Raw genomic sequence first — 25,994 nt, 5'->3', positions numbered from 1 at the left:
GCTGAAGAGCTATGGTAGATCTGAAAGGCGCCAGCTCTATTCCCTGCCAAGCACCACCACCTCCTGCTTAACTGACTGCTCTTTTGACTCAAGTCATGCAGCAAAGGAGCTGTATTTTCTTTTTAATTTTTGTCATATGATTCCAGAGGAGATATGAGTCTTTTTATGAAGTACTAATTTTTGTGCGCTTTCCCAAGAGGGCATTACAAACAGGATACTTCTAAAGAGCAGAGTAAAGAGAATCCTGTAAGCAATGCATCAGGTTATAACTGAGAAGAGGATTGGCTTAGCCACTGAAGCCAGTCCCCTTTCACACAACACTGATGGCATAAAACTGCCTTCCTGTGTCACACAGCGGAATTGAAGCTGCTAGGACCTTGCTGATATTTACAAATTTTGGCATCTATCAGTGAATTGTCACATCACAAAATACCCACCTGTCGAACCATGAAGCTGAAGTACTCAGCCTGTGCATTAGTGTGGGCCCGGCGGCGTGCCGACCCGTAGTGTGGGCCCGGCGGCGTGCCGACCCGTAGTGTGGGCCCGGCGGCGTGCCGACCCGTAGTGTGGGCCCGGCGGCGTGCCGACCCGTAGTGTGGGCCCGGCGGCGTGCCGACCCGTAGTGTGGGCCCGGCGGCGTGCCGACCCGTAGTGTGGGCCCGGCGGCGTGCCGACCCGTAGTGTGGGCCCGGCGGCGTGCCGACCCGTAGTGTGGGCCCGGCGGCGTGCCGACCCGTAGTGTGGGCCCGGCAGCGTGCAGACTTTCTATTGAATCTGTACACCTCCCTGCATGTGCTCAGTAACTAGACCCCCAGTAATTGAGGGGCTACAACAGAAAACATTTTTAATAGTTTGGTTACACTCGAAGTCTGTTGTATGACATGATGTTAACACATTCAAAGACCATTTGAACTAGATAACCCCTTTTAAAAGAAATGTCTAGTCTTACAACATTCTGCAGTTTTGGCACAATGACGTTGAACCCTTTCTCGTCTAGCAGACACTGGTGTTTGCAGAGCACCTCCGATTTGTATATGCGTGATACAACATTTAACTTTTTGTAGCTTGGACATTTAGTGTTTACATCCAGTAAGGTCAAGTTTTGCTCTTAGGGTAAACTGGATTTTCTAAAGCATTTGTCCTGTTCTGAGAATAATTGGTGAAGAGTATGGGCTGTGTGGTGCTGTCTGGACCATGGGCTCCTCTTAGTGGAGAATTAGTAAACTGCAGTTATTGTCTGCACAAAAATTCACATGGATGAAGAAAAGTAACATGAAAAAAATCAGGATGGATGTAGAGAATTCTTCATTGTTTATTCAGTGGTAACTGTTCACTTTTGTAATAGTGAAATGTGTTAACAAACCTTGTGTCTTATTTCAGAGAGATTCCCCCTCTACATCCAGACAGTCCCCAGCTAATGGTCATAGCAGCATTAACAATTCTATTGCGGTAAGATCAGCAATTACATCTACACATTCACACAAACAGGGTTGCAATGATAACTTGCCCTCCTCTAAGTCTGTATTAACCTCTTTTTTACGTTCCTGGATAACCATTCCCGTCCTAACATGACTTTTTAAATGGTGTTGGAGATTTATTTGTTTTCTCCTCTTATTTAATTTAGACTTTTTGGTAAGTCTTTGCAGGGTATTTTTATTTTGGTGTTTTTTTCTGTGATTTTTTTCATCTATAACCACATATACTGTTATATAGTGATTTAATTTATCTTTAATTTACAAAGAACTTCTGACCTCATGGAGGCTATAAGGCTTTGCGTCATTAGTGGCTAGTGAATTGGTACAAAAGCAATTAGCTTCCCCCTACAAATTAGATGTAGTAAAACAACTCTGGACCCGGACTGTAGTTTCCGCTATCTCCGTTACTGAATTGGTGTGCCCTCTGCTGCTGCATATTCTGCATACCATGAGCTTGGCCGGTTCTGTTACGCTCTGCGGTGGTACCGGGGCTGATTGAAGCTCTTCACACCTTTCTCTGGAACATCTTTAACACAAATTGCTTGCTGTATGACACAGTGAGTCGCTGCTGCCGCAGACACAGCTTTTTAGGCAAAATCCCAAATTTAGTGATATTTTTGGTTCTAGCTTGACTGGAAATTTTGCGTGTTGGCTTTTTTTTTTCTGTTCAGAGGTGTTTCTGGTGGCAAAAAAGCCATCTGCTTTTAAACTTCAAATCGAAAGTAGCCTTTTTTTATTTTACTCTCAGACCTGTCAGCAGGATTGTGCACGGTAACCTACACACAGTGTCAGGTCGGCGCCGTTATAATGATTAAAATGATACTTTGGTTGATGAAATCCGTCTTGTGGTAGTTGTGTAATCTTTATTTTCAGTTTTGAGTTAATGATATGCTCGTGCTCCGAGGGCGGCCTGTGTGTGGGGGAGGGGTCTTCATGTGGTGCTCTGCTTAGGTATTCATAATGCAAACTGCTGACAGGTCACTGATCCCTCACTGACCTGCCCCCTAGTTTAATAATGAATATTGTATATAGCGTGGGAAAAAAAAAAACTTTCGCTGGAAGGTGCATGATCACATATCTTTTGTGCATATAAATTATTTTGATTGATCCTATCCGTATATTCATTTTTTTTTTTTTACTAATAGAACGATGAGATAAAGCAAAATAATTATATGCACAATAAATTTACGATCATGTCGCAGCGCAGGTGCCACCCACCCCCGGCACCTTCCTGCAGAAAGTTTTTTTATTTTCCAAGCTATACATAATATCCAGTAGTTAAGCTAGGGGGCAGGTTACTGAGAGATCAGCGACCCGTCTGAAGCCATACGCATGAATACCTAAGCAGAGCACCACAGGAAGACCCCCCCCCCCCCCCCACACACAGGCCGTCCCGGAGCACGAGCATATCATTAGCTGAAAACTGAAAATAAAGATTAAACAAGAACCACAAGACGGATTTCATCAACCAATCAATCATTTTAATCATTATAATGGCTCCGACCTGACACTGTGTAGGTTACTGTGCACAATCCTGCTGACAGGTTCCCTTTAAACCAAATCAGGATGGTAAAAAAAAGATTTTCTTAGCAGAGACTTGGAGGTTAAATTAAAAGCGTTTAGCCTCTGTATATATTTTACAGTAATAACACCTTTAAGAAAATGTGGCTGTCTCATCAGAGACCATCTAGTTTAAAATACATCCCTCAGGGCAATCAACTGATCGCACGGGTCCCATTCTTAAAGGGGATATCCGGGACAAAAAGCCATGTAGTTGCTAACAGAGACAACTACCTGTCTGTTGTACCCAGCACGGGGCATCAACTGCTTCTGCCAGAGATTCAGCTACTCTGTCAGCAGAGCAGCAGTTTTTTCTGTTGACAGGGCAGGACTACTGCCATCATGCTCATTGACTGCTGTATCTCTGCTGCCCTATTGGGGGAAGCCGGCTGTCAATCAGCATGACACCAGTAGTCTCATCCTGTCAGATGGCAGAGAAACTGCTTCTTTGTTCATAGGGATGAGCTGAATCTCTGGCAGGAGCTGTCGGTGACCGGAAATCCTGGTGGCCATTCCAAAGAATGACCTTCCTTCAAAAAGAAGGCAGGTTTAACCTCCCCTTTAGTAAGGTGTATAGAAAAAGCCTGTCAGCATGAGAGAACCCCTTTAAAAGTGTGTGATTTCCATTAGTGTTACACACAAGCTCTGACATCACACTTGAAATTATTTTACCAATGCATTTGTGTTGAAGATGCTGATTTAATAAATTTTCTTTTCTTTTGCCAAGCATCGTTCCTAGGCTTAAAACTTTCTGCTTCTTTAGGCTTCAGCTAAACATCTTGAGCTTGTATTTTGTTTTCTTATGTGTGTAACCCATATTTGTTACACCTACATTCAAACTGCTCATGTTTTCTTGTAAGAATGCACAATGTTAATAAGATGCAAATGTCTTCTGGGTTGACTTTGTTCTGCAGGACATACCAACAACTACTCAATCAAAAGGACGACAGGTGAATAGATTTTCTTTGTGGCTTGTTGTTCTCCCCCCTAATAAATCCATGTTCGTGTTGCCGTCATATTTGTTAATGTTAAATCTATGATTAATCTCACCTTATATATCAGACGTCTAGTTCCTTCACAGGCTTTTCTCAAGCTTCTCAGAGGAGGCTGGATTAGAACTAAAAATGAGGGAATGATTAAAAAGAAAATATTGATTAAAAAGTGTCTGGTGACAATGTACAAATCAGAATGTGCTGACCGCAATCCTAGAATGCAGAGAGCACTGGGAATTCTCACATAGAAGTCCGCTTCATACTGGGCGGGTGTTGGTTATGTTATCCAACCGGTACCAGCTTTTAACAGCAGCAACCAATCTCTGCTGTTTAACCAATTAAATGCTGCTCTCAAACGCTCAGTGCAGTGTTAAGGCTAGGGCTATACAGCAACTTTAGTTGCATCAGCCCCTGTGCCAATACTACAGTGCTAGACAAGAGAATGGAGTTATGTTGTGACCCCTAAAATACCATGGGGAAGTTGCCAAATATCAGACTTCGGTGGATATTTTGCTACTTGCTTGTCACAGTAGTATAGGTACGGCAATGCTACCCCATATAGCAGCATAGAACCAGAAACACATGGGCTACTTGCACATTGAACAAGTCTGTAGGAACCTGTTCACACACCACCAAGAAACTTGAAGACACAAAAGAGCACAGTGAGGTCAAAAATACTGTTGTAAAAAAAAAAAAATCACAGTAATAAGCAAGTGCTAGTCAAAAGATGGAAAAAACAGGGTATTTAGTTGATACTAAATACCCTGTTTTTTTCCATCTTTTGACTAGCACTTGCTTATTACTGTGATTTATTTATTTTTTACAACAGAGTATTTTTGGCCTCACTGTGCTCTTTTGTGTCCCCATATAGCAGCAGCCTAAGTGGTTGCTGAGTGTCCGTTCTGGCGCCTCTCATTTCCCCTGCTTTACATTTGCGGAGTGCCAATGTGTTACCATTTCAGCCAGAGCCCTTCTGACAGCTCCCTGTTACTGGCATTTTGGTGCACCCATGAAGCCCAGCAGAAGATTAATCTTCATAGTAGATCAGTATTGCAGTCTATAGTAAAAAATAGTGAAGTGTTGCAATATAGAGTAGAGGGACTAAAAAAATCAGTCAAATGTACTACTTGTTCTGTTTTGATTTTGTTAAATTCCCCTCGCACTTTTCCCAACCTGAAGGTGAAGAAATATATATATATTTTTGCATATATATTTGGTATTGCTGTGCCTGTACTAGTCTGATCTATAAAAATATAAAATTTACCCCATAATCTAAGTGGTGAAAGGGAAAAGAAAACAAACACCAGAATTCAAGTGTTTGATCACAATTAGTGATGAGCGAATATACTCGTTACTCGAGATTAACAGAGCATGCTCGGGGGGTCCTCCGAGTATTTTTTAGTGCTCAGAGATTTAGTTTTTCTTGCCGCAGCTGGATAATTTACATCTGTTAGCCAGCATAACTACATGTGGGGGGTTAGCTGGCTGCTAGGGAACCCCCACATGTACTTATGCTGGCTAACAGATGTAAATTATCCAGCTGCAGCAAGAAAAACTAAAACTCCGAGCACTAAAAAATACTCGGAGGACCCCCCGAGCGTGCTCGGGAAATCTCGAGTAACGAGTATATTCACTCATCACTAATCACAATCAATACGTGCCAACAAAAACTTTTTCTGATTTTTATTTTTTTTTAATTACACAAATTTGGTATCTCCTTAATCGTACTGCCCCAAAGAATATTGCCAAATAACTCTTACTGCACAGCGGACACTGTTATAACTAAGCAGTGACAGAATAGAGGGTTGTTTTTTTCACCATATCACTCCACGCTGAAAGTTTTTGTAACATTTTTTTTTTTTTTGTCATTACAATTGGAGTTGTAGTTTAGAATGAATCTTGGAAGTACAAAATGAAAAATAAGATAAAGCTCAGTAACAGAGTAATGGCTCTAACCTTAATTAATCAATAACCCCAAAAGCCTTTCAAGTCTTATGTACAAGGTATTCAGATTCATCAGTTGTAAACTCTTCCATTCTCCTTGCATGCTTCGCCCTGCAAATGCTTCATCTTTGTGTGAGCTAATAACCATTTCTTGTCTGGTCATTTATCAGTTCAAACTTTTTTTCCTATGATCCCCATCAACGTTCTAATATTTATTTCTTTAGCTGTAAAGTATGCTTGTATATTGTTTTCTAGATATATGTAAGAGCACAATTCGAATATGATCCAGCAAAGGATGACCTAATACCCTGTAAAGAAGCTGGCATCAGGTTTAGAGTTGGAGATATTATTCAAATTATTAGTAAAGATGACCACAACTGGTGGCAAGGCAAACTGGAAAATGCAAAAAATGGTACTGCCGGTCTTATTCCTTCTCCTGAGCTACAAGAGTGGTAAGTCATAGCATGTACAGTCAGAGTGGAGTTCTACCTCTTATACAAATACTTTTTTTTATAAAATGAGAGCAATCCATATGGAAATGTCTTAATGATGGCAAAGATTCTTTGCAGGAAAAACATTTGCTGCTGTAAATGACAATAATCTGGATTCTTAGAATAGTGACATTAGGGGCATTCTTAAGACTATGTTCACACAACCATGGAAGAATATGGTTAAAAAGTTGTCCACTACTGCACAAATCCTGCTTAATCCATTTAGGACCCCAATTAAAATAAAAACAATGGATACTCTCAACCCACAGTGGCTCCCTTCCAGTGGTGTCTGTGCTGCTGTTCCCTAGGTGTGATGTAAAGTGAGAAATTAATAGTGTATGCATTGCTACGGTGCACATTTTATCTGTCCTAACCATTCAAGTGGCAAAATCTGATCTGCAGACCAAAATATATACAGCAGTTTTTCCTCAATGACCTGTGTGTCAGATCTGAGAAAAACCTATGTGTCCAGTCCCATTTTTGTATGAATGCATTTTTTTTGTCTTTTAATGGACAGCATACAGATTAAAAAAAAACATGTGTGACTAATTCCTTTCCAAACTGGAGTAATTTGGTTACACCAGTGTTTCCCAAACTCCAGTGCTAACAGCCCCCAATAGGTCATGTTTTCAGTATTTCCTTAGTACTGTACAGGTTATGGAATTATAAAGGCATCAGAATCTGCCACAGGTTCTCTGCTATTCTGCCTTTCCCCCACACACATTCTTAGGAGATGAAAGCTGAAAGTGTTATTAATCAAACGTTCCATAACTCACACAGGAGAAGTTCCAAGTTAATGTGGGGGTGTGTTCTTCTTTCCCCTGTGTGTTGATGGCCAGCCTCTGATTGGTCAGCCTCATGCAGCAGAAGTAGTACAAGCCCCAGAGAAAAATCTCTATTAACACTCCTTTTGGCCTTAACTTAAATTGTAGCCTAAACTTTCCAAACTAATATCTCCACAACGAAGAAGAGAAATGTAAAAAATGAACAGTTTTTTTGTTCTGCTCTGCAGCCACTATTCTGTGCTCACACTGGTAAAAGGTCCTCGTTAAATATTTATTGCATCCATTCACATTCCTGCTTTTAAATTCCCCTTTTCAATGAAAATTCTAGTCAGCTGAAGTAAACCCGGCTTTTATTACGGTGTTTACGATGCCGTTGTGTGGTAAACATTCATCAGCTGGGGCAGATTTACTTTTATGATGATCTAATTGCTGTATTTCCAGCATCTCCTGGGAAACCGGGTAAAACTAATTTTAAGGCACAAAATATACGGTTTGTCCTTTGAAAGCAGCAAGGTAATGGCATTCGTGCAATTTCCATTTGACGTGCATAGATTGTGAGCTAGCAGCTTGTGGGCGGATATTTTGATCATTATTTCACGTTGTTTAGCACAGTTAAGCTGATGCGACTACACTATAAATTGTTCCATAAATATCCTGCTTCTTCACCACTCAACAGTGCCTGGTATATTCTCTATTCACACCTTAACATTAGTATTTTTATAAACTGCTCATTGTCTGCGACCAGAGGTTTAAGGGTATTTTTTTGTTAACATAGATATTATCTATAGAGAGATGACATCTAAAAAATGGCAAATTCGGAGCAATTTTACTCCCTTATCCATTCTAGGTTATAAATGCAGCATGGCCCATGCTCGAGTTTTTCCCATTGTCATCCATTCCAAACTGTTAGGCTGTATTTGGGGTAGGTTTTACGCAAGGCTTTCTAAACTTACGGTAAATCCACAGCATTTCTGCATCAAAATCTGTGCATATTTTACTTACTCATGCATTGTTATATGCATTTTTGATGTGGTAATGCAACAAAACAATTCCAGACCATTGTTAGCTGCTAATTTAGGCTCCCAGTGAATTTAGCAGTTTAGTGCACATCTAAAAGATGCACTTCCACCACGGAAGTGGACACGTTGTGAATTTAAAAAGAACGTGTCATGTCCCCAAACACTGTTGACATGAAGCTACGTGTTTACTCTTCAGGTTAATTGTGTTACAATGCCGCCCGGCAGCCTTTATGAAAGTGCGGCTACTGGGAGAACGTGAACTTTATTTCTCCCTGGAGCCTCCTGTTTTCATTCATTTCCAAAGTGTCAGTACACAGTGAGCGATGTCTGAAATCATGGCACTCTGACAGCTCACTCTGCACAGATAGTCCGCTCATGCAAAAAGAATTGCATGCAACCAATAATAATAATAATAATAATCTTTATTTTTATATGGACATTTCTGATTCCCTGTGATATAACGGTCATGGTTGGTCATTATCTTGGACATTACAGTGCACTTTTGATTTGTTTGAAAATGTGGTTTGGATCTGAACAATAAATTACTATATTGATAAGATTTCCCCCCCATTTAGACATTTTACTCAGGTTAAGCAATATCATTTGGAATGATTTAAAAAGGTTACTCATGTCTAGGTATTGTTACATGCTTGTTTTGTCATCCCCTGGTTTTTGTTTCTTTGTGTTTTTTTGTTTTTTTCCATATCGTCTCAGAATATCTAGCTAGCTAAATGGGTTGTCCAAGAAATAAAGGAAATCGGTAATTTAATGTGATTTATAGAACTGTCTTTTTTAATGTATAATGTATGGTAATTTTCTTAATTTCCCGGACAACGCCCCTCATGGTGTTCAGTGCGTGTGGTCACACAGGCTTTATGCAGAGTGATTTCTGCTATATTCTGGCCGCCACTAGCAGTGGCTTCTTGTTACCAGCACTGGACACATTAGATGGATGTTCAGAGAAATCAAAACGCCAGCAAGCGCCATAGCAAGTTACAAAAGCAACATCTTTCCTTTGTAGTGTATGGTAGAGTCTTTTAAAATGTATTCACATTCCTGTGCTTAGTTAGAAATCGTATTTTTTTTTATATACCATATGTAATATTTTTGAGATCAAGAAAAATAAATGCTTTAACATTACATCTCTGCTTGATTGTGTTAAGACACATTATTGATTGTATGACCAGGAATGCTGCTTATATTTTTCCGTGGGAATAACGTGTTGTGTTGCCATGTTTAGGCGTGTTGCCTGCATTGCTATGGAAAAGACAAAGCAGGAGCAGCAGGCCAGCTGTACGTGGTTTGGCAAGAAAAAAAAGCAGTATAAAGACAAGTATCTGGCAAAGCACAACGCAGGTATGAAATGTCCGCGCAAAGTATTTACAGAGTACAGAATGTTTATCATGAAATCCTAAGTGACCGCTGATCTGAAGCTAAGGGGGTGTGCGCTTTGATTTGTTATCTAGAGGCCTTATTCAAACCTACGGTACATTTTCTTTTTGTGTACTTGAAAAACTTTTTTTTCAATTTTCAGCAGTGTGGTACATAAGATTTCAATCCATTTGATCAGTGTATCCGTTCCTACCATCAATGTTTTTATCAGTTTTATTTTTAATGCAAAAGAAAAAAAAACTGATGGAGGTTTCCTAGCTTCTTATGTGTAATAGTAAATGAATATCGGACAGCACAATGATGGCATCAAAGTGCAATTTATTTTTTTTATGGTCCATTGGACTTGAATAGGTAAGTTTTATCAAAGTACAATACAGTACATGAAACACAAACTTCTGAATGAGGCCTAGTGCCAATGATTCGCCACTGCTAAATTCACATCACAGGTGGTTTTTACATGAATTGGTTCTCGCTCCTGATGATCATAAAGGGAGCAGAGGCTGTACACCCCTACATACAGCATTCTAGAATGCAGTATATAAGTCCCCGCTGCGTTGTGCATAACACTAAAACTATTTTATATTCACCTATGCCGTGGTCCGGTACGATGGGCATCACTGGTCTTGATCCGGCGCCTCCTCTCTTCTTGCGCTCGCCTTTCTTCTTCTTCCTGGCTTCATGACGACGACAGAGCAAAGTAATGTAATGCTCATGCGCCGGCGCTCTTTGCCCTTTCCCGCACATGCACATTACAGTACTTTGCTCTGCCCTTGAACACTGTGTGGATAACACAGGACACATCATCCACATGAAGCAGGGAAGGAGAACGGCAATTGTAAGAAGCGAGGAGGCGCCGGATTAAGACAAATGATGGTGGGTAGAATAATCGGTCTTTTTTGGGTTACGTGCAGCACATTGGAGACTTATATGCAGTATTCTAGGATGCGTGATGTGTGATCTATAATAGATCGCTCAGTTCTCACCAGCTCTCATTGTTCTCGGCAGCGCTAGTCCTGCTTACTCAGGGTGATGTACCACAGAGAAAGATGATCTCTTATGCTGCCGTGTGAATACCTCTTCTAAGAGAAATCTATTCATTTTTAACACTGATATTATATGGCCTATTAGGATGTGGTGAAGAAGATTTATTTGCTTAAAGAGAAATCATTGATTCCGTATGGAGTCCGTCTCACTGCTCCATTTTTTTTTATTTTAAATGTGCAGCGATTCTTGCAAATGAATAAAAATGCCGATCACAATGAGGCTGCACACCATCATTCAGCCAGAAATCTGTCGTGTCAAATTCTTCACTTTTTTTTTAATTTTTTTACTATTTAGTCTGAGAATCTTTTACAGATGTTGGCAAACCTTGTGCCCACGTTCTCTAGTGTTACACTCCTGGGCAAACTTGTCAATGATGCTTATTGGTCATGTGGTGATTTTCACTATTAAATTGCTTATAACTGAGTATAACCAATTTTCTGTTTATAGCACATAGCCCCAAATGTTACATGTATATCCCTTATCCCTGTCAAACATTTATCCTGATATTCACATGAACATACTGTCCTGCCGAATATTCCATCAATCAGCAGAAAGCTGAAAACTGCACAGGAGTGGGTCGGACCCCTGTTCATCAGACTTGTGGCCCATCCTAAGGAGAAATGTCTTTAATGTATATCTTACTGTATAAATTAGTTTGGTTATTTGCATAATGCCAACTTTCAGTTTTTAAGTCTTTCTGATGATCAAGATTTGTTTCCTTGTCACAAATGTCTGCATTATTGGAATTTTTTTTATAAATATTGATCTAGCTTCAATAATATCCCTTAGACATGTGCTAGCGTGTGTGCGGCCATCATATTACAGCTAGTAACAAGTGTCATTGGCGAGTGCTGATGCATGCACTGGACTTATAGTGCGAGTCCGGTGTGCGAGCACTCCTCCATCTGTCCCTGCAGTGAGGAGGTATACACAGCCGCTTATTGTTACAGGATGGAGTGCTCATGATTATCCCAGACTTCCCATAGCTAAATGGCACAAAGTAGAATTGAAGCTATTTCGCTGACAAATCTGATTTAATGTCATAGAGATTTAACCTACATGACCATTAAACTGGTAAGTTCCCATGATGAGCATTTGGAGCGTTTTTTTCCCGCAGTGTATTTGCATTGTGCGGTATATAAGCATTTTATTTGCAAATTTCTCCCATAGACCTAAAGTGAGAGGAGGAAAATACGTAGGTAAAAACACATGACTTCTTTCAGTGCATTTTTTGGAACGGAAACCGACTAGAAACGCATGTAATACGCATATGACATGTATGAATAGTTTTCTGAAAGTTAAGTATTTGCGTGTCTCCAAAACAAAGCCATTTTTTATATGAAACATGACATAAAAAAGTGATTAAAAATGTAAAAAAAAAAAATACACTCAAACGCAAATAAAAATGCAAGTAACCCAATTTATTTAATTGGTGCAGAAATTCCTCAGAAAAAAAAGTGCCAAATACTCCTCATGGGAACATAGCCTGAAAGAGGACCCTTCACTATATTTTTCATGTTTGAACTGGAGACTCGATGTAATAGTGACAATGATGCAAAAATCATTTTATCCCTCTATCTCCACAATGCAGAGTCAAAATTTAGAACAAAGTATTTGGCACCTAAGGAGTTAACGTTAGTTAGGTCCAAGTGTATGTGTACTGTATGAGTTGCTATGTGATAACACTCACTTGGACTAATATCTCTGCAACAGAGGCAAAATTAAAAAATGTTACTGTATATACTGTATAGATAGAACACGAACATGTGAACACGCCCATAGACTACATTGTATGTGTTTGTCATGTCCAAACAGGAATACAACAGAAATTAAGAGAAAACAGACATCTGAATTAGGTGGTGCCGTTTCATGTCCTTGTACAAAGGCTGCTTTCAAGTCAGTTTTAGAGAATTTTCCATGGGGTGCCATATCAATTTATTTTATTGGTTATCCCAATATGTCCTAAATGTGTGTTGTCTGTATCATTGATGTGCCACTAACAGGAGAGACTTATGTCCCTGCTTAGTCAAGGGCTGAAATGTACTGGTCATCACTTTCACCCTGTCAGAGCTTATTGGACCATTGTGCTTTAGAGGTTGTCCACTACTTTTACATCATTATTATTTCTTTATTTAAATAGCACCATTAATTCCATGGTGCTGCACATGAGAAAGGGGTTACGTAAAGAGTTATAGATATCATTTACAGTAAACAAATTTACAATGACCGACTGGTACAGAGGGGAGAGGACCCTGTCCTTGCGGACTTACATTCTATGGGATAATGGGGAAGAGACAGAAGGTCGGGGTGCGGCAGCTCTGGTGGTGGTGGTGAGGCGGCAGCTCTGGTGGTGGTGGTGAGGCGGCAGCTCTGGTGGTGGTGGTGAGGCGGCAGCTCTGGTGGTGGTGGTGAGGCGGCAGCTCTGGTGGTGGTGGTGAGGCGGCAGCTCTGGTGGTGGTGGTGAGGCGGCAGCTCTGGTGGTGGTGGTGAGGCGGCAGCTCTGGTGGTGGTGGTGAGGCGGCAGAATGGTTATTGCAGGCTGTAGGTTTTCCTGAAGAGATGGGTTTTCACTTAGTATCAATGTCTCATCGACTGGGGTCAGTCACCTGGCACCCCTACTGATCAGCTGTTATCTGTGTCTGCGGCTGTTGCTGGCAGGAGGTACTCACTTGCCTAGCTGCTCTGTCTCATTGGAGGCGGATTTGTAGTACCCTGCCACTACAAGTAGATGGAGCAGTTCTTCAAGTGAGTACGTACTGCCGGCAGCCATCGACACCGATAACCGCTTATCCTAAGGATAGATCATCGATGTAAAAGTAGTGGACAACCTCCTTAAAGGGGTTGTGCAGTCTAAATAAAGACCTAAACTGGCTATGGATGGAGTGATAGGCCAGACATCTCTTGAACCCTAAATATTTAGGCATGGGTGCAGTTACAGTGAAGTTATGCTTTAAAAATAACATTTTATAAATTGCAGCAAGTGATATAAAACCTGTACACTTATGTTTTTAGATAAGGGTATAAAAATGTAATGTGAGATTAACAGTGTTTTGTGTTTGTGTTTTACCTGCTTTGCATCTATAATTTTATTGTGTGCATATTAGAAAATGTTTCATTAATATATTGCAAGCCATATCTGACCCCTGTGCATTTTTCATGCCGTCTTTCTCCCACTGGCCTCTGTGCATGTAAGTAACCTGTCAAGTGATGATGCCTGCTTATTGTTTTTTGTTGTAATGTATGACTTCCAATAATTGTATTCCTCAGCTTTTAGCACTCAGTATAAAACCCTATACTCAGTATTACATAGTTGCACATTTTCTTTTTTGTTTCTTTAGCATTACACTTTGCTGCTAAGCATGTGTTACCATTTTTCATATTTCTTGTATGTGTACTGTGTTGCTGTTCAAGGAGCTAGAATTCAGTATTTCCTTTGTGCAGCGTGTGTACAAAGTCATAAAATATGAATGCAATACATGCGCTTGTGATGAACAATAGTGATGAGCGAACATGCTCATATAGACCAGTATCAGAGCGTCCTCGGCATGCTAGCATAATATGTTCGAGTCCCCGCGGCTGCATGTCTCCTGGCTGGTAGCCGCAAAACATGCAGGGATTGCTTAACAAATGGGCAGTGCCTCCATGTGTTTGGGCTGTCCACCATCGCCAAGCATGCAGCCTCAGGGACTCAAACATATGATCCAAGCACGCATGAGATACTCAGATAACACGTTATCAGAGCACGTTCGCTCCTCACTAGTGACCACCCTTTTAACATGAAGAAAAAGGTCAGAGGACCTGTGTTTTGGAGATATTTGCAGATCACACCTCTGGGACCCCTATGAATATTCTGTGGACTTGGGCATTAGGCAAGAGGGCAGCAGCATTCTTAGTGCTTAGTAGATGTTTTTTGGGAGACACAGGGTCAGGACATAGGGTATAATCTGTCAGTCATGTGAGGAAAGCTACAGATAGTTGGTGGGCTTCACAGTGGCACAGTGCTCAGACTGCCAGTCATATGGTCAATATTGTGCACTTCCGGCTATACCTATCCTGGTACCTTGTATAAGAACGCAAACGGGCTATGGCCAGATCCGTACCTCCATTCTGTGTTGCTAGACTTTTCCGTCCTTTATAATGTGTGTGTGTATATATATTTTTAATATAACTGGGATTTAATGCCATTGCTGTAGTAGCTTTTATTGTACGCGTACAGACAAGTGACATTTTGAAGACCTATTCTGGTTAGATCGTGAACACTGCCTAGTCTTTTTAATCCCTGCATGTTCTATATTTTATGCACTACTGACTGTGCAATGTAATTATAGTAAATAGCAGGCCTGTGCTCAGCACAAAGGCATTAATTTGTGTTTGTAATGCATTAACCACCATTCAAAGTCGTAAAACCAAGCATGAGTTTCATTAAAGACAATGGTGCTTGAAAACGGCAATAGTGCACAGAAAATGCGTATAAAGGCTGCATTAGTTTTAATCACAAACTGTATTTCGATGTGGCGTACAAATATAGCCAATTCTTGGTTAATAGCTCCTTTTATGCCTGTCAAATAGTAAATAATTAACTTTGTCATGAAAGCTAATGAATCTATGTGTGGCAAAGCTCTCATCTTCTGTTCTTATAATAAACAGCTAACCCAATCATGAAATCTGACAAATGTTACAGTACGAGAAGCCAATAAATACTTTTAATTGGTTAAGAAGAAAAGTCTCCAGTTGCTCTGAGACTGCCGAATCCCGGCCGTGCCATGCACACATGTTCACAATTCCCCTGTATACCCTGTGCGAATGGGCCTTCCCATAACCACATGCATGCAATTTACAGATCTGCAGTTGCGTGCCGACTAGTCTCAGCCACTTCTGGCAACGGTTAAATGAGAAACATGGCTGACCTGCTAGTCCGCACATGGCACCAAGAATACTGATTGCATACTTGGTCACTTGATCCTGCTGCAGATCAGCTACCATTGTCAACATGACAGGTCCCTTTAAAATGAAGGGGATGTTAGCTGCAGTCCCTTTAACAAGTGATCTGCATATCAGCTTGGTGTTGGCAGCACTGGGGTCTCTGCAGGGTGAGGGCCTGAGGGTCAAGGTACATTACTACTTTCTGATTCTTTGAACAATACTATTAAGGCATAGCACAGTTCACATGTTTAAGTGGCTTCCATCAAAATGGAGTGTTCTTTTCTTATTGTGACAAAGGCGTATTGATTAAACCGCTTAGCAGCTAAATGGTCACTTCTCTGATAGTCTTCATTTGTGCACATTATATTCTGTGGCGTATGTTATGCAGCTGAGCGAAATATATTATTGAGAAGCGTTGCCGTTTTTTATTCACTTTTCCTCTGTAGTTTGTTATGCACCATATGTAGCTTTTCTTTTTTGGTTGTAGAACAGTGTTTTATGCAACTACGGTAAATAAGGCAGATTCTCCTTGTATGAATCATTTGAATTAATGTCAATTACATATTGTATAACAGTTTTAAAAACCCATGTACTGCAAAAATACATCTCAAGAATTCACTGTTCTACAAAGAAACATCCTTTAAATAGCATGATTTGGGGTTTGTCTGTTTTGTTTTGCAAAAATCATTGCATGTGAAAAAATAAAAAACTTGTGCATAATATAAAAGCATGTCAAAATAGTATCTGCTTGCTTCATACACTTAGTTTTGAAATGTAAATAGTTTCCATCACGATATACCAAGCTGTTCATTAAAGGTATGTTCACACCATGCCTTACAGCAGGGACAAAGTGCAATGTGAGGCAACATGTGAACATGCCCTCAAGCAGTTTCAATTTTTTATTACACAAAGCCAATTAGCAATTAATGGAAGAAGTTGTAACATTGAAGTAGACCCCTTGTTTCTTTTCTTCCCAGTCCTTCTGTATGTGGCCAGCAATGTCAGCAGTGGAGATATATATGTATATATATGTGTGTGTGTATATATATATATATATATATATATATATATATATACATACACACACACACACACACACACACACACACACACACACACACACACACACACACACACACACACACATATATATATATATATATACATATATATATATATATATACCGTATATTATATTCCTAAAGCACCAATATATCTTGTGGCTGAGGGTATATATCCCTCCCTGAACACCCCAAGGATGTCTGATCAAAAGAACAACTCCAAATATGTAGAATCAAAGCAGAAAGGACTAAAAATGTCCCAAGCAACATAATTAAAAAGATCAAATACAAACTTTATTGCGTGATCCAAATAAGAATACAAATAGCAGTATAAATAACAATTATACGTATATATGCTGTAAGCAATATATACCAAAACAGAGGTATCACAGAGAAAACATAACGGTACACCAGATTACGCGTGAGTGGCAGAATTCATCCCTGGGGTAAAAAACAAATGCATAAATGCAGAGTAGCAAAATATTGGGCCCTATAACAAAATATGGATCATAGTGTCCCCATATAAAAAAGGGGGTCCAAAGTCAGCTATTTAACCAATATTATTGCGCACTTACCCATAGTGAGAAACGGGAGCAACCCTCACTTCACCCCGCGTTTCGCGGTGTAGCTTTTTCAACATTATATTATATTGTGTGTGTGTGTGTATATATATATATATATATATATATATATATACACTGTATGCAGATGGATAAATCCTATGAATCTTTTAATGAAAAAGATTAATAAAGTTTAAGATATCAGCGCCAGTTGCAGATACTGGTGAGAGTATCCAATGTTTGACCCTTTATTCTCGGTCTATGAGTCTGAGAATGGGATGGACTTAGCAAATGAAATGGGGCAGTTAGCCAGCCCCCTTAACGCTGGACAGGTGTCAACACAGAATAGGGCTTTTTGGTGATATGTGGCCATTGCAGTATGTGAAGCAAAGCCAGAAGTGGAGGCAACTGAAGTCTCCAGATTCCTATATTTGTGCTTCACATACATTTTAAAATAAAAACTTTTTTTAACAGGACTATCCTTCTAATATCTGTTCCTCCTTCTTGCAATAAAAAGTGGTCTGCTCAGGAGAGATCTTTTCAATAGAGAAACTACACATTGGATTGACTGCAAGTCCCTTTACTTCCCTACATTCAGAAAATGTCCTTTTCCTTAAATCAGTTTTTTTTTTTTGTCTCACATGTGTTTTTAAATGGTGTTATCTAATTTTTTCATATCAAAATCTTTATTACAAAACAAAATTAATCTTGAAATTTTCACACTAGGGTTTTATTTTTAGACTCGTACTTTGTTTCAGAAAACTGTACATACATTAGCCTCAATCAATTTACTCAATCAATAAGCATGTACAAAGGTCATTGATTCAGGGTCCGCTGTGACCTATTGTTGCTTGGCATTGTAACCCTGTCTGATAGGAAACTGCTGAAAGGACATGAGTCTTACAAAATAAAAAAAAAAAAATAAAAAAAAAAGCTCCAATCTATACTTTTTTTATTAATAAATCTGTGTATATGTAGTATAGTATGAGTGTATGAATCTACTCGCCTACCGCCGCACTCTACGGGATCAAGCGTCGTCCTCCTCTAAACTCAGTGGCGTCACCACAATTGCTACTAGTTCCCTCACCCTGTGTGATCCAGAAGTCTCTTTAACAGTGAACGCCTATGACTCCTCATTCTGACCCTCTATAGGCTTGCATTGTAAAATTCACTTCCAGGTCATGCAGAGCGGTGATGTCCGAGAAGAACTGTGCTGAAAACTGGAGAGAGCACCAGTAGGTGAATATATTAACATGTATACCAGGGGTCTCAAACACTCGCCCCCTGAGGCTGCTTCATATCGCCTGCAGGCACTGTAGACCCTTTGGCGGTCCATTTCTAGTCAAGGGGGCTGCCGACTACCGCGTTTTATTTCAGCTGAATGTGTGCCCTTAGACGCACATTCAATTGAAATGTATTGCCGATCAGAGACTTTCTACACAGCAATACCTATGCCACCCGTCGGCCAATCAGAGACCAGCAGCTGACATGGGCGTGTTGGTGCGGCAGCATATGATATCACTGTCATGCGCCAGCATGCAGATGTCAGCTGCTGATTTCTTATTGGCCGGCAGTTTGCATTGGTATTGCTGTATAGGAGAAGAATGGTATAGAACAGCATTGTTTCAATCACTATATTTATCTATTTTGATTACTGTCCATCATAGACTTGATATAGTGTGGAAACCACAGATACGACGAACACAGCTCCTTCGTCAGGGGCCCTATGTGGTTTTCTTCTGGTCTGCATGCCTTTTTTCTTGCACAGGTGCACTTTGTGCCCGTTACTTGCACATGCCTTCCATTACTCCTACCTGTTTTGTACAATTGTATTGTGTTTTTTATGAAACAATAAATTTTTTGTATTTTACCTTGTGACTGTGTTGGTCATATCTGTGGTTTCCACACTCCTCTATTGGTATTGCTGTGCAGAGAGTTTCTGCCCTGCAATACATTCACGTCCAAGGGCACACATTCAGCTGAAATAAAATGCTGCCAGTGGATCCAATGGGGACCTGGATGTGATCATATCTACAATATGGGGACCTGAATGGGGACATAACTACAATATGAGGACCTGAATGGGGCCATAACTACAATATGGGGACGTAACTACAATATGGGGACCTGGATGAGACCATATCTACAATATGGGGACCTGGATGGGGACATAACTACAATATGGGGACCTGGATGTGACCATATCTACAATATGAGGGCCTGAATGGGGACATAACTACAATATGGGAACCTGGATGTGACCATATCTACAATATGGGGACCTGAATGGGGACATCTACAATATGGGGACATATCTACAAAATGGGGACCTGGATGGGGACATAACTACAATATGGGGACCTGGATGGGACCATATCTACAATATGAAAACCTGGATGGGGACATAATTACAATATGGGGACCTGAATGGGGACATAACTACAATATGGGGACCTGGATGGGGACATAACTACAATATGGGGACCTGGATGTGACCATATCTACAATATGGGGACCTGAATGGGGACATATCTACAATATGGGGACAGAGCTACAATATGGGGACCTGGATGTGACCATATCTACAATATGGTGACATAACTACAATATGGGGACCTGGATGGTGACAACTACAATATGGGGACCTGGATGTGACCATATCTACAATATGGGGACCTGAATGGGGACATATCTACAATATGGGGACCTGAATGGGGACAGAACTACAATATGGGGACCTGGATGTGACCATATCTACAATATGGTGACATAACTACAATATGGGGACCTGGATGGTGACAACTAGAATATGGGGACCTGGATGGGGACATATCTACAATATGGGGACCCAGATTGGACCAGATCTACAATATGGGGACCTGGATGGGGACATAATTACAAGATGGGGACCTGGATGGGGACATAACTAAAATATGAGTGCACATTTGTTATCACCACATCCATAAAGACCCAAGCTCTAAAAAATAATATAAACACTGCAAAAATGTTCAAAAGGTGTATAGAAAAAAAAATTGGTATCACTAAAAATGTCACTTTGAATTTGGGGGCTGTATCCTTTGAAAGACAATTTTTTTTTTCTATATGCGGCCCATATACCAAGCAGAGTTTGAGACACCTGACATACAGGTCCTTCTCAAAAAATTAGCATATAGTGTTAAATTTCATTATTTACCATCATGTAATGAATACAATTAAACTTTCATATATTATAGATTCATTATCCACCAACTGAAATTTGTCAGGTCTTTTATTGTTTTAATACTGATGATTTTGGCATACAACTCCTGATAACCCAAAAAACCTGTCTCAATAAATTAGCATATTTCACCCATCCAATCAAATAAAAGTGTTTTTTAATAACAAACAAAAAAACCATCAAATAATAATGTTCAGTTATGCACTCAATACTTGGTCGGGAATCCTTTGGCAGAAATGACTGCTTCAATGCGGCGTGGCATGGAGGCAATCAGCCTGTGACACTGCTGAGATGTTATGGAGGCCCAGGATGCTTCAATAGCGGCCTTAAGCTCATCCAGAGTGTTGGGTCTTGCGCGTCTCAACTTTCTCTTCACAATATCCCACAGATTCTCTATGGGGTTCAGGTCAGGAGAGTTGGCAGGCCAATTGAGCACAGTAATACCATGGTCAGTAAACCATTTACCAGTGGTTTTGGCACTGTGAGCAGGTGCCAGGTCGTGCTGAAAAATGAAATCTTCATCTCCATAAAGCATTTCAGCCGATGGAAGAATGAAGTGCTCCAAAATCTCCTGATAGCTAGCTGCATTGACCCTGCCCTTGATGAAACACAGTGGACCAACACCAGCAGCTGACATGGCACCCCACACCATCACTGACTGTGGGTACTTGACACTGGACTTCAGGCATTTTGGCATTTCCTTCTCCCCAGTCTTCCTCCAGACTCTGGCACCTTGATTTCCGAATGACATGCAAAATTTGCTTTCATCAGAAAAAAGTACTTGGGACCACTTAGCAACAGTCCAGTGCTGCTTCTCTGTAGCCCAGGTCAGGCGCCTCTGCCGCTGTTTATGGTTCAAAAGTGGCTTTACCTGGGGAACGCGGCACCTGTAGCCCATTTCGGTGGCTCTGGATGTTTCCACACCAGACTCAGTCCACTGCTTCCTCAGGTTCCCCAAGGTCTGGAATCGGTCCTTCTCCACAATCTTCCTCAGGGTCCGGTCTCCTCTTCTCGTTGTACAGCGTTTTCTGCCACATTGTTTCCTTCCAACAGACTTACCATTGAGGTGCCTTGATACAGCACTCTGGGAACAGCCTATTTGTTGAGAAATTTCTTTCTGGGTCTTACCCTCTTGCTTGAGGGTGTCAATGATGGCCTTCTTGACATCTGTCAGGTCGCTAGTCTTACCCATGATGGGGGTTTTGAGTAATGAACCAGGCAGGGAGTTTATAAAAGCCTCAGGTATCTTTTGCATGTGTTTAGAGTTAATTAGTTGATTCAGAAGATTAGGGTAATAGGTCGTTTAGAGAACCTTTTCTTGATATGCTAATTTATTGAGACAGGTTTTTTGGGTTATCAGGAGTTGTATGCCAAAATCATCAGTATTAAAACAATAAAAGACCTGACAAATTTCAGTTGGTGGATAATGAATCTATTATATATGAAAGTTTAATTGTAATCATTACATTATGGTAAATAATGAAATTTAACACTATATGCTAATTTTTTGAGAAGGACCTGTATACAATACATTATAAGCACATACACAAACATTTAATAAAATATATATATATGAGAGCGCTTCTTTAAGTAGCCAGTAAGTAATTGGAAAATTGCAAGGTAACGCATTTTCTTTTTTGATATGAGGAAGAAATTTGCCTTTTAAATATAAATCATAAACCAAAAACATAATTTGTGATGGGTAGTTTTCTAATGATTGCTTCCATTTTTATTTTTTTCTCCTTTAAGGGTGTTGTCCATTACTAGGATAACCACTTCTCGATCTGAATGTTTTCAGAAAAAAATCTGTTTTACTCCCCTCCCAGCGCTGTCGGCACTCCTGTTCCCAGAGCTCACGTGCGGTTGTGATGACACATGAGCCCTGTGCCCAGACACCGCTGGCATCACTGTCCACATCTTCGGGCATATACGTAATCAAGAGGAAGGAAGTTCTGGCCGCTCACAACCTCTTGATTATGCATGTCTATGGATGTAGACTTGTCAGACTGAACACATCCACTGTTTTCATTGCTGAGGCCTTCTGAGATGAGGGAAAAGTGTTTTTTTCCACTAAACTACTCTATTTACAAACCCATAAAATGTGTTTTTAGTAAAAATGTGTGCATTTTATCCCAGTGCCCCAAGCTTGATAGTTTTAAGCGAAACTCCAGTCCTTCTTCTTACTTCCTTTTTGGCAAGTGTTCCTAAAAGTGAAATACTAGATTAATCTGTATTAAAACCCTATGCATGCTGCTCTTGATGATAAATGTAGACGCCTACAGTGCAGTTTGCACAACCTATTATACAGTACATTTTGCAAATGGAGGTTGGTTAGGAGGAATGCAGTTACTGCTGGAGACAATGGATGCACAAAGCTTTAAAATATGCCCAAGCAGGTGGTGGTTCACCCAGAAGTGAAATGGAAAATTTAAAGGGTTGTCTGATGATAAAATAAATTTGTCTGAAGACCTTGATTAAGAGCAATGAATAGAGGTATACAGTACTACTAGCCTTTCAGTGCAGCCACAAATCCAGTGCAGGCCGCTCGCTCCGAAATCACAGCAACTCTGCTACCTGTAATTGGCTCTAGTGGTCAAGTGAGAAGAAGACTGTCATTAGCTGTGTCTCCAGTGACCTACTCTTCTAGTCACCAGACCGCTGCAGCCAGTCACACTGCAGCGTTGCTGTGATTTCTGTTTTAACCTTCACTTTTGTGCTGTAATGTCAGCCTTTTCTTCTGATTTGCCATTTTTAAGTACTGATCAGTGACACAACCACTGTGTACATGGAAACACTAACAGATTTAGAAACATTCGTTTCATTGGAAAGAGTGACCGTCGTTTTCACTTTTATTGCCTAATGCAATAGCAGACATGAAAATAAGGAACATTGTAAGAAATCTTTTCAGAGAAATCTGCTTCTTTCTCTACCAGGACGAATTATTAATTTCCAATATTCTCAATTGTCTGGTAAAATCTGTAGTCAGTGAAGACCGATTGTTACATTACGGAGATGGGAGATGACACTTGGTTCTCGTACGTCGCTATGTAGCGGGGAGGTGGGAGGAGGAGTTGGTAGCGGAGGTCCTTGGAACCACCTCCTCCCCCCTTTCATCTGTATAGAATCTTACCGATAATGTAAAAAGCTGTCCTCACTGAAAACAGGTTTTACATCGGAATTTAGAATTTTAAGAATGAAAGATAAGTCGAGGAGAAAGAAGCAGATTTTTCTGATAAGATAGAATACAAATTTTCTGATTTTTACTTGTACAATTGATTTATGAAAAAAATAAATTAAACAACGGTTACTTTTTAAGTCTCCTGTTGCATGTCTTAGTTTTCTTTATACAGTAGTACATTGGCTAAGGGAACCCTGCATGCAAAACATACTGTAGTTTGCATGCAGGCAGAAGGTATAAATCAATTTAAAGACCCAGTTAAAGCATTTGAGGATTGGAGAAGTATTACATTGGTTCCTTTTTTTAATTGTGTAGAAAAAAAAAGCTGATGACAAGTGATTAATCAATGGTTTGCTTTTATTTCTACCCATAGTCTTTGACCAACTAGATCTGGTTACTTACGAAGAGGTGGTAAAACTACCGGCTTTCAAAAGGAAAACACTAGTCCTCCTAGGTAACTTATATGACTGTGTATGTTATTGATCCAGTGCTATGCTGTACAAGTATAAGAAAAATAAATACATACATGTGTTCTGTTTTGTTCATAGGTGCACATGGTGTTGGCAGACGACATATAAAGAACACATTAATTACTAAACATCCTGACAGATTTGCTTACCCTATCCCACGTAAGTTCCGTAGGTTAATGGTTTGATATAGGAATACATTTGGTTAGTTTCTGTTCACTACTGTTTATTTCAGTGTGTTTTGCATAGTGATCTCATTGCAAGTTGTGTTGCTGGATAATGCCTGGGCAGGGTTTAGTCTGATAAATTGCTTATGCTGTTATGTTTTATATAGTTTTTTACATGGTTTATGCTGACACCTTGTAAGGAAGGGCTTAAAGAATTAGAGATTGCACCGAAAAGTGTTCCTGACGCTATGTTGTGCTCCACATTTTAGACACCACAAGACCTCCAAAGAAAGATGAAGAAAATGGAAAAAATTACTACTTTGTATCCCACGACCAAATGATGCAAGATATCTCCAACAATGAATATCTGGAATACGGCAGCCATGAGGATGCTATGTATGGAACAAAACTGGAAACAATACGAAAGATCCACGAACAGGGACTTATTGCAATACTTGATGTTGAACCTCAGGTAACTACCCAAAATCCGTGACAAAAAATACACTTGTGCCAAGACAGATAAATGTACAAAAGGTTTTACTGCTTTGATCTTTTCAAATTGTGAAACTTTTAGGCAGAATATACGAACCTGTGAATTAACGGGGTTGTCTTTTACCAACCCCTGTTCCTTTAACTTGTGAGGTGTCCTGACCGCAAGTATTAAATTATTCTCTAGTGCCACCATAGTGGAAGGGGGGAATTGCAGATTGCTCATTGAAATCGATCAGTTGCCTGTGCTATGCTTCTCCAGAGTAACATGCTCTCTAGTAAACTACAATTCTGTTTGGAAAGTTTTGTTAACCAGATAAGCCCCTTTTAAGGCTTCAGGATAACTCTGAATAATAAATTCCATGGCCTAAAGGGAACCTGTCAGCAGGATTGTGCTCAGTAACCCAGACAGTGTTAGGTTGGCGCGGTTATACTGACTAAAATGATACCTTCGTTGATGAAATCCGTCTTGTGGTTGTTTAATCTTTATTTTCAGTTAACGAGACTCTCATGCTCCAGGGCGGCTTGTGGGGGGGGGGTCTTCATGTGGGACTCTGCTTACATATGCATCTGTATAGGCTTATGACAGGTCACTGATCATTCAATGACCTGCCTGCTTTTCATATACTGCAGATAATAGTTGGCTTTAAACAAAAAAAAATTGTAACTTCAGCAAAATGGCGCCGACACCTGGGCAGTAGCATATATTGCTTGCTAGCTCCATTTTGTTGGGAGGAAAAAAAGAATTGGCTGAAGGTTCAGTGACCTGCCGTGAGTCAGTAAGGATGAATATGAGAACAGAGCACCACATAGCCCTGCCCACAGGCCCACCCAAGACTCTCATTAACTGAATACTACAAATATGGATTTAATCAACTCTGGTATCATTTTAATCAGTATAACAGCGCCAACCTGACAGTGTCTGTAGTTTACTTTGCAAAATCCTGCTGACAGGTTCCCTTTAAATAGGTCATAGTTTTGTTTATTCATCTAAGTTTCTTTAATAGTAGGCTCCGTGGCACTGCTGCCTGTGTCATATGTTGCGTTTTTTGGGGTTTTTAATGGTCTGTATAGTTTTGCAAACTTTGTATAAATTAGTAGCCTCAAATATAAGAAACTTTGTAATATATTCAGAGAATTCTGCTTCTTTCTCTACGTATGAGCCGCCACTTCCTCTGTACTGCACTCTGGAAAAACAACTAAAATTTGTCTTAGTCAAAGCAACATTGA

General features: G+C 40.2%; 1 protein-coding gene across 8 annotated transcripts in view; it reads left to right on the top strand.

Moving 5' to 3' along the window:
• Window positions 1–25,994, top strand: part of CASK (calcium/calmodulin dependent serine protein kinase) — a 393,333-nt gene that overhangs the window by 357,765 nt on the left and 9,574 nt on the right. For 2 of the 8 annotated variants that reach the window (XM_069761640.1, XM_069761641.1), the window contains 7 exons: window positions 1,381–1,449; window positions 3,950–3,985; window positions 6,227–6,423; window positions 9,507–9,622; window positions 24,015–24,095; window positions 24,190–24,270; window positions 24,545–24,747. In XM_069761640.1, the coding sequence (XP_069617741.1) occupies window positions 1,381–1,449; window positions 3,950–3,985; window positions 6,227–6,423; window positions 9,507–9,622; window positions 24,015–24,095; window positions 24,190–24,270; window positions 24,545–24,747 (783 nt within the window). The remainder of the gene's footprint in view (window positions 1–1,380; window positions 1,450–3,949; window positions 3,986–6,226; window positions 6,424–9,506; window positions 9,623–24,014; window positions 24,096–24,189; window positions 24,271–24,544; window positions 24,748–25,994) is intronic. The other 6 variants (XM_069761644.1, XM_069761645.1, XM_069761643.1 and 3 more) reach the window with 3 other exon arrangements.

Source organism: Ranitomeya imitator, chromosome 3 (assembly GCF_032444005.1).
Source record: "Ranitomeya imitator isolate aRanImi1 chromosome 3, aRanImi1.pri, whole genome shotgun sequence".
NCBI classification, from domain to species: Eukaryota; Metazoa; Chordata; class Amphibia; order Anura; family Dendrobatidae; genus Ranitomeya; species Ranitomeya imitator.
Note: the sequence above shows the minus strand (reverse complement) of the source record. Positions and strands in the feature narration are given on the sequence as shown.